Genomic DNA, 9,629 nt, shown 5'->3' with positions numbered 1-9,629 from the left:
TCATTAGGCAAATATTTTTGAAGATGTTCAGTAAGAAAATTGGCATCGTAGCCAATATTTCTGACATTTTTAATGACACAAATTTGAAAATTCTAAGAAAAAGCAGATAGTTATTGTAAAGGCATAAATGTTAAGGCGCTCAGGCTTTAAACTGTGTGATCAGCTACTGTATGTTCTCAACTTTGTTGTAACTTATTGTAGGGAACATTGTTATTAAAGGCATCTACAATAAAAACTTAAAAATACTGTTGTATCTCCTTTCTCTGTCTCAAACTTCGAATCGTTACTTTCTAAGAGTGAAACTTAAGGCATTAAAGAAAAGGATCAGATAAAAGAAGAATTATGCTTTATAAAGTCCTCAAACAATATTTGTCAATTTTGTATGTATGTAAATTCTTTGACACTTCTGCCATCCAGAGGTGGCGTAATTCCTTCTCTCTTGAGTGTGGGCTGGACGTAATGACTCACTTCTCATCAGGCTGATGTGATGGTATGTGATTTTGAGTCTAAGACATAAAACTGCAGCTTCCATCTCTCTCTCTCTCTCTCTCTCTCTCTCTCTCTCTCTCTCATCACTTGCTCTTAGGCAAGAAACTACCTAAGTCATTAGCCACCTTATGGAAAAGTCCCCACGGCTAGGAACTGAGGCCGCCTGGGACCATCCAGGAAGGAAATGAGGCCCCTTCCATCAGCCCTATGACTGAGCCGTGTTTCATGCGAGTCCTCCAGCCCCAGTCAAGCTTTCAGATGACACAGCCCTGGCTGACAACTAGACTGCAATCTTGAGAGAGGCCCTGAGCCAGAAGCACTCAGGTCAACCTCTCCTGCATCCTGACCCTGGGAAACTGGGATAAAATACCCATTTTTTGTTCTGAGCTGCTAACTTTTGGGTAATTTGTTATGCTGCCATACATGACTAATACAGTGTCCAAAGAGAGAAAGAATTATTGCACTTTTTTATTCGCTCTAATTAAATTAGACAATTCTGCTCACAGCTCTCTGTAAGCTTGGAGGAAGATCCTGAGCTTGGGATGACACACAGCTTTGTGACACCCTGAGCAGAAAACCCATCCACACCGAGCCTGGATTTCTAAGGAACTGTGAACAAATAAGTAGGTGTTGTTTTGAGCCACTAAGTTGTGGTAATTTGTTCCGCAGCAATAGAAAATTAATACACAGGCTCAATTGTGCAACAAATCAGCACTCAGCATTTTTTCCACTAGAATGAATTTATGAAGTGATATGCCCACTAGTTTGTAATAAAATATTTCCTTTCTGCGTATTTTTCAGGTAACGATTTTCCGTGATATAAATTTTAATACAATCATTCATTCATTCAACAAATAATTTAATGCCCACTATCTATCAGGAATGGCTTCAAATGCCTGGGAGACAACCTTGACCTAAACAGCCCAAAGCCCCTGTGCTCATGTGCCTTACATTCTAGAAGCTTCCCAGAGTGATTCGGAGCCATTGGGGTATTTTTAGTGAAGAAATGACACAGTCTCACTGACATTAACAGAATCGCCAATCCCTGTGGGGAGAACAGTCCTTGGCTGGCAGGTGAGGTGGTGGCACTAGTATCACAATCAGGAGTGAGAGGGTGGTGGGGACTAAGTGGAAAGAGGACCTGAGGTGTGAGAGAGACAGAGAAGGGCTGGAGAAGCAGGGGGAGGGAAAGAGGCAGAGGTGAAGAATCCTAAAGCAGTGGAACTCTCGGGCTGAAATACGTTGTTATAGATCTTTAGTAAATTATCTGGGACCGAGCGGGGTGTTCTGTGGAGCTGCCTAAAAACTAATCGCCTCCTTGTGCTACTCAGTTTAAAAATAATAATAATATGTCCCAATAAAATATGCACACTGCTGAGATGTGAATTATTCATAAAAATAGGCAGCACAGGAGCCCTGGTGAAGGGCATTTTAACTGCTTTGAACACTTGCAGCTTTGAGGTTGTACATGGTCCTCGTTGAAATGCACAGTAACAAACTGCTTCCCCTGCTTCTTTGTATTGAGGATGCGGGGACTCAACAGACAAACTCAGGGCTGTGGAACAAAGATCATTTTACAATAGAAACATCCGGAGTCACAGGTGTACCGTCTGGGAAAGTGAGACTTAGGAGCTTTGAGAGTCTGGCTGCAGCGCTGTTTACACACATTTCTGCACCAAGGGGACAAGTCACGGTTTTACAGATTAGCTTCCTGGTGATCAGGGGTTTCCAAGCTTGTTCCCCACTGTGGTTAATAAACAACAAGGAGACTGGTGTCTGTGAGAATCTCTAGCTGGTGTTTTCAGGCACAAGTTCTCCAGGGTGAAAGAGAAAAGCCCTGTCCTTCCTCTATTCCCAGGGCGAGCTCACTCTGTGGTATCAAGTTCCCTGGGGGTGTCTTCTTCCAGAATAGTCCAGGGGGAGAGGTAAAGGGTGGGAGCAGGGCGTCCATTTCTGGGAGTGGGATTCCAGGAAGAGAAGGAAAAGGGGCCGAGTCCTGGTTCCTCAGACAGCCCCTGGGTCAGGACTCAGGGTGACAGCTTGACACAGAGCGCTCCGTACAGGAGGAGGGGTCAGGGCAGAGTCCCAGGTCCCCTGAGGGCGGAGTCTGGGGCGGGGAAGCTCAGTGTTGGGGAGCCCCCACCTCCCCGCGGTTTCACTTCTCCTTCTCACAACCTGTGTCGGGTCCTCCTGTCTGGAAACTCGTGACGCGGCCCCAGTTCTCACTCCCATTGCGTGTTCGGTTTCCAGAGAAGCCAATCAGTGTCACCGCCTTTCTGGTTATAAAGTGTCCACGCACCCGCCCGCACGCAGATTGTCCCCTGACCCCGAGGATGCGCGTCATGGGCCCCGGAACCCTCCTCCTGCTGCTCTCGGGGGCCCTGGGCCTGACGGGGACCCGGGCGGGTGAGTGCGGGGTCGGGAGGGAACGGCCTCCGCGGGGGGAAAGCGAGGGGACCGCCCGATGGGGACGCAGGACCCCGGGGAGGATGTGTCCCCACCGCCCGGGCCAGACCACTCCCCTCTCCGTCCCCCCCGTTTCCGTCTCCCGGGTCCCCGCCCCTCCCGGCCCATCGCCCGCGGACCCGGGACCCGCGCCGGGAGGAGGGTCGCCTGGGTCTCAGCCCCTCCCCGTCCCCGTCCCCAGGCTCCCACTCCCTGAGGTATTTCGAAACCTCCTGGTCCCGGCCCGGCCGCGGGGAGCCCCGGTTCATCGCCGTCGGCTACGTGGACGACACGCAGTTCGTGCGGTTCGACAGCGACGCGGCGAGTCCGAGGGTGGAGCCGCGGGCGGCGTGGATGGAGGGGCCGTGGGTGGAGCAGGTGGAGCCGGGGTACTGGGACCGGGAGACGCAGAGCGCCAAGGGCCACGCACAGACTAACCGAGTGAACCTGAACACCCTGCGCGGCTACTACAACCAGAGCGAGGCCGGTGAGCGACGCGGCCCGGGTCCCGGTCACGACCCCCACGGACGGGCCGGGGTCTCCCCGAGTCTCCGGGTCCAAGCTTCACCCCGAGGCTGCGGGACCCGCCCGGCGCCTCCACCCGGGAAGAGCCCGCGGGGACTCAGATCTGCTTTCAGTTTCAGTTCAGGCGCCATCACTGCGGGGCGGACGGGGCGGGGTTAAGGGTCGGGGTTAAAGGTCGGAGCTGACGGCGGGGCGGGGTCAGGGTCTCACACCCTCCAGTGGATGTTCGGCTGCGACGTGGGGCCGGACGGGCGCCTCCTCCGCGGGTACTATCAGTACGGCTACGACGGCGCCGACTACCTCGCCCTGAACGAGGACCTGCGCTCCTGGACCGCGGCGGACACGGCGGCTCAGATCTCCCGGCGGAAGTTGGAGGCGGCCGAGGTGGCGGAGCGACACAGGGGCTACTTTGAGGGCAGGTGCAGGGAGACGCTCGGCAAATACCTGGAGAAGGGGAAGGAGACGCTGCAGCGCGCAGGTGAGAGGGGCCGCGGGGCCTCCTACGAGGAGAGGAGGAAACGGGATCAACACCCGGACACCCCCTCCCCGACCCCGGGAGATGGAGTCCGCCTGGGTTTTCAGATCCGGTACCAAAGAGCGACCCTAAGGGCCCCCCTTCTCGCAGGGACAGTTAGGGGTGCAGTCTCTCAGGGGATGGAGGGGGGACCATCTCAGAAATGACTGAGCAGCGGTTCCCTGTGACTCTGGCAGCTGCTCTGGGAACCCGGGGGGACTTTCTCTCTCAGGCCTTGTTCGATGCCCCGCACACAGTGTGACTGAGCTGTGACCCCAGCTTTTCTGAGTCATGTGGCCTCCACCCAGCTCAGGACCAGGAATCCCTTTTCTCTCCATCAGAGACCTGTCTCTGTCCTGGGCTGTCTCACCCATTTCTAGAACTTTCTAAAGACTAGAGATTATCCCGGATGCCTGTGTCCAGTGTGGTGTCTGGGTTTTGTGCTCCCTTCCCCCACCCAGTTGTCCTGACCGCTCTCGGGATGGTCACATGACCACTGCTGGAGTGTCCCCTGAGGGATGCAAAGGTCCTGAATTTTCTGACCCTTCCCTTCAGATCCTCCAAAGACACACGTGACCCACCACCGCACCTCTGACCGTGACGTCACCCTGAGGTGCTGGGCGCTGGGCTTCTACCCTGCGGAGATCACCCTGACCTGGCAGCGGGACGGGGAGGACCTGACCCAGGACACGGAGCTCGTGGAGACCAGGCCTGCGGGGGACGGGACCTTCCAGAAGTGGGCAGCTGTGGGGGTGCCTTCTGGAGAGGAGCAGAGATACACGTGCCATGTGCATCACGAGGGGCTGCCCGAACCCCTGACCCTGAGATGGGGTACGGAGGGGGCCGTGGGCACAGAGCCTCTTCTCAGGGAAAGCAGGGGCCTCTGGAGGACGTCAGGTCGGGGCTGAGGCCTGGGGGTCAGGGCCCTCACCTTCCCTTCCCTTCCAGAGCCGTCTCCTCAGGCCACCATCCCCGCTGGCATGGTGGTGGGCGTCATTGCTGGGCTGGTCCTCCTTGGAGCTGCGGTCATTACAGCTGTGCTGTGGAGGAAGAAGCGCTCAGGTAGGGAAGGGGCGGGGACTGAGGTGTCTTGTCTCACTGGGGGGTTTCAAGCCCTAGATGGATGTATGTCCTGCCTCGTTAGTGGGAAGGACCATCCACACACGTGTGCTTTCCCAGTCTGGGGCCCTATTTACACTATTATTAATTACACTTTATTAATGCACGTGTGAAAATGAGGGACAGGTTTTTATCACCTTGGTGATTCTGGTGATGGGGACGTGATTATCAATAGTCACAGGTCAGAGCGGAAGGTCCCTGCTGAGGACAGACCTCCAGGAGGGTGGTGGGTCCAGTCCCCACACATGTGCTTTCCTCAGCTTTCCTGATCCTGCCTTAGTGGGTCTGCAGTCACATTTCTGGAAACTTCTCTGGGGTCCAGGACCAGAGGGTTCCTTTAGGACCTCATGGTCCTGCCTCCTTCCTGGCTTTTCATGTGATGGTTTCTTCCTGCAGGTGGAAAAGGAGGGAGCTACACTCAGGCTGCCGGTGAGTATGGAGGGGGGTGATCCCTGAGACGCTTGGAATAGATGGAAGCCCTTGGGGAGCTCACCCACCCCCATGATTCCTCCTTTAGCCACATCTGCTGTGAGTTCTGACCACATCCTGTCTTATTCTCCCCCAGGCGGTGACAGTGCCCAGGGCTCTGATGTGTCCCTCACAGCTTCTAAAGGTGAGACCTGGGGGGCCTCAAGTTGGCGGGAGGGGACAGAGGGGACAGGACTGGGTACTGGGGATTCTTAGAGACAGTTTGAGCAGCGGTGGACTATTGAGAATATCACCACTTACAGCCACTAACCTGAATTTGTTCGTGATTATTTTCTTCTACAGCGTGAGACAGCTGCCTTGTGGGGACTGATGATGCAAGATTTGTTCCTGCCCCCACTTTGTGACACAGGAACCTCTGAGCTCTCTTTCTGCAAAGGGCATCTGAATGTGTCTGCGTTCCTCTCGCATCATGTGAGGAGCTGGGAGACTGCCCGCCCCTGCCCTCCACGCCCCCTCCCCACACTGACCGAGTCTCTTCCCTGACCCACTGTCCTGTTCCAGCAGAGGCTGTTTCCATCCCCGCCTTTACTTCATGTTACACTGAGCAGCAACTTCTTACTTCCTGTTGAAATAAGAATCTGGCTACGAATTTGTTTTTTCAGTTCTTGCTATGAACGGTTGAGGAATTAATTGAAGGAGAAAATCCTAAAGTTGGAGAGGAAATAAATGGAAGCACTGAGAAACTTCCAGAATCTGTGTGTTTGCTGTGCTGAGTCTGTTGCGAGTGGAGACAGGAGAGGCTGTGAGGACCTAGCGTGGACGCGGCCTGAGCCCAGTCGGGGCTCAGTGCATCATGGGCTCTGATGTGGTCCCTCCTCAGCAGGGTCACCTCTCTGCCCCTTTGTCCTTGTCCCTTCAGTGGAACCTTGTCCCACCAGAACCTGTGAACACAGGGACTCCAGCATCACCCAGGTCTGGTCTTGTCAGTGATGGCTTCGTGTGGCTGGGTCACCAAGTCTCGGGCCTGGCCCGGCCCTTAGCCCCCATCTTCTGGGTGTTCATTTGTTGTTTCCACAGAGGAATATGACTGTGTTTGTTCTTGTTATGAGTCCTGGTCTCATTCTCCTCTGGGTGTCCCCTGGCTGTCACCAGCAGGAGGTGTTTTACCTGTCGTTGTCCCCACAAGTCCAGGGGGACCCTGCACACAGGAGTCTCAAGCTTGAGAGATAAATTTTCAGACTCATCCAGCTCTCACCTCCATCTAGGGCTTGATGGTTCTCCCCATCTTTTCACAAACTATCAGAGGAACCAGATTCTGGAATGAGCAGAGGAGGGATCCCGTGATTTCCCATCTTAGATAAGTTTCTGCTGGAATTCTACTCTGCTTGCCATCCTCTCTCCCCGCCCTGAGCTCTAGTGCTGGCTCCAGTCCAAACTCGGGTTGATGAAGCAGCGTCTACTTCATATTTGGTTGGAGAATAGGACCCGTAAGTCGGAGCTCACTGTTCCTGAAGAGGGAAATATAGCTGCTGTGGTGAGCAGGAGGGCAGGTGCGAGAGAAAGAAGGGGGGAGGGGGAGAGCAGCACCTGTGAGAAAAGTGGAGGTGGCCGTGATGCCAGTGTGAGGGGACTTGGTGCTGTAGCTGCCACAAAACAGCATTTGACCCAAGGCTACATTAATAAAGACACTGTCCTTAGAACAGGGAGCCTCTGTCACTGATCCTTCACTGACATTGGCCGTGTGCCAGATGTGTGACAGTTTCTGCCTCTGGGAAACATCACTGAAGTAAAGTCATAAAAAGGGCTGAGCTTGGGGAGCGTCTGTTCCAGTGGGAAGAGACAGACTGTATCCTATAAGCACAGTAAATGAGGAGGGTGTTTATGTTAGAAGGAGATAAGTGTTCCGGGAAAATGCAGTGGGGAAGGGAATCCAGTGTTTTGGGGGGGTGGGGACAGGGAAGATGGCTGTTTTGATTGGGGTGCTCAGGGGACCTGAGTGGGAAGCTGACCTTGAGGGAAGATGTGAAGGACACGGGGAATTATCCATGAGGATGTCTGGGCACGTTCTTCCCAGGCAGGGGACCTGCAGTAGGAATGCCCTGGGGCAGGAGTGTGTCTGGTTTCTACGAAGAGCAGGGAGGCCGGTGTGGCTGCAGCAGAGACTGATGGAGAAGAGACAGGTGCGGCCAGACCACGTGGCCGGGAGGATGGTAGAGGGCAGTGACCTGTGCTCAGAGTGAAGGGGGAGGTATAAGACAGGAGCAGAAGGGGACATGGTGTGACCTCCTTTCAGGGGACCGCTGGAGCTGCAGTGCTGAGAACAGACTTGGGGGAGGGAGGCCGTCGGGAAGCCGGAGGAATCTGCAGGGTCTGGGCTGGACCTGCTGCCCCTGGGGGTGAGCGGTGGGAATAGTGGGAGTGGGGTTCTGGGTACGTCCTGAAGGTGGACATTACAGCATTTCCTAATGGGTGAGTCTGAGGTGTGAGAGTCAGGGACACCCAAAATCTCAGAGGATACAAGTAGGAAGATGGAGTTGCTGTAGGCAGAGATTTGGAAGGATCATATCTGAGGGGAGGAGGGCCTCATAGACATTCATTTTAAAGATGCTGGAGCTGAAATGTCTGTTAGAAATACAAGTGAGGTCATCGGACTGGCAGTTGGGCAGATGCGTCTAGAGATTAGGGGAAATGTCTCGGCTGGAGAAATAGACTTGGGAGGTGACACATATAAATGATATTTGAAGCCTTGAGCACAGATGAGGTCACTAAGGGAGTGATGGCTGCAGAAGAGAAAGGAACAGGACTGAACCCTGGACCCCAGTGCTGTGATCTGATCAGACCACACACCTATGCAGACGGCACAGTTCTGGCCCCACGTCGATAAGGCACGTAGACCAGCGAGTCGCAAACGTCCTGGGCACAGGAATCCCCTGGACATCTTGTTAAGACTCAAAGTCTGGAGCAGAGCAGAGACTCTGGATTCATGAGGAGGTTGGTGCCGCTGCTGGTCTTCAGATCACACTTTTAGTAGCAAGACCGTCACCAGGATTCCCACTGGGCTGTGCGTCAGCCTCACCTGCAGGGCTTGTTAGAGAAGCGACTCCTGGGCTTGTGTCCTGTTCTCTGAGACGGTGGGTCTGGGAGAGGCCTGAGTGTTTGTAAGAAGCCCACAAGCTGTCCTGGGGCTCAGCCAGCTTGGGAACCTCTGAGGTCAGTGATGGGGTTCGGGGGGGGAATGGTCTTAAATAACCTTTTAAAGTGTTTTTCCTCAGAAAGGGGAGGACATATATCGTCAATTATGAGACGTGATGTTGGGAGTTACATGTTCTCTCTACCATGGGGCAGAGTCAGGTGGGAGATTTAGGAGTGGGTCACAGGTCAGTGTAATAAAATCTCTGAATGTTCGCTCCTGAAACTGTTCCGCGGATTGATTCCTGGGAGCAAACAACGGAATCGATTTTTCTCTAATTTAGACATACACACACAGACGCACACACACGAGGTTGGACAATTAAGTTTGGGAACTCGTCCTAGAAAATGTGCTGCATATCTCACTGCTGAATATCACTACGGTCACCTTTGAAGTCCTCCCCTTGGGAAGCTGTGCACCGATGCCATCGCCTAGTCCATCCTTCAAAGCAATTCTGGAACTCTTTTTCTGGAATGGCCATCAGAGCTGTAGTCATATTACCCTTGATGTCCTGAATGTCATCAAAATGTCTTCCTTTCAATATTTCCTTTATCTTCAGGTAAAGAAAGAAGTCATTCGGGACCAGATCAGGTGAGTTGGGAGGGTTTTCCAATACAGTTATTTGTTTACTGGCTAAAAACTCCCTCACAGACAGTGCCGTGTGAGCTGGTGCATTGTCGGGATGCAAAACCCATGATTTGTTAGTGAAAAGTTCACCTCGTTTTCATCTAATTTTTTCACGCAGCCTTTTCAGCACTGCCAAATAGTAAACTTGGTTAACTGTTTGTCCAGTTGGTACAAATTCATAATGAATAATCCCTCTGATATCAAAAAAGTTCAGCAACGTCGTTGCAACAAGTTCACGAACTGAATTGTGCGACCTCACGCGCACCCTTGTGTGTGTGTGTGTGTGTGTGT

The 9,629-nt window shown here is 53.3% G+C and overlaps 1 protein-coding gene across 2 annotated transcripts; it reads left to right on the top strand.

Annotated features, from left to right (window-relative positions):
- The first annotated feature begins 2,644 nt into the window (after positions 1-2,644).
- Positions 2,645-6,277, top strand: LOC109439914 (patr class I histocompatibility antigen, A-126 alpha chain-like). Of its 2 annotated transcripts, XM_088795727.1 has the most exons (8): positions 2,645-2,895; positions 3,137-3,421; positions 3,662-3,937; positions 4,529-4,804; positions 4,922-5,035; positions 5,489-5,521; positions 5,658-5,705; positions 5,864-6,277. In XM_088795727.1, exons 1-8 carry the CDS (start codon positions 2,823-2,825, stop codon positions 5,866-5,868), a joined length of 1,110 nt encoding a protein of 369 aa, XP_088651853.1. In that variant the 5' UTR covers positions 2,645-2,822; the 3' UTR covers positions 5,869-6,277. The 2 variants fall into 2 exon arrangements, with proteins under 2 accessions (XP_088651853.1, XP_088651854.1); XM_088795728.1 differs by lacking the exons at positions 5,658-5,705; positions 5,864-6,277 and having other exon boundaries at positions 2,695-2,895; positions 5,489-5,556.
- Positions 6,278-9,629: the final 3,352 nt, after the last annotated feature.

The sequence above is a fragment of the Rhinolophus sinicus genome, chromosome 2 (genome assembly GCF_057876585.1).
Source record: "Rhinolophus sinicus isolate RSI-liver-muscle chromosome 2, RSI-T2T, whole genome shotgun sequence".
NCBI classification, from domain to species: domain Eukaryota; kingdom Metazoa; phylum Chordata; class Mammalia; order Chiroptera; family Rhinolophidae; genus Rhinolophus; species Rhinolophus sinicus.
Note: the sequence above shows the minus strand (reverse complement) of the source record. Positions and strands in the feature narration are given on the sequence as shown.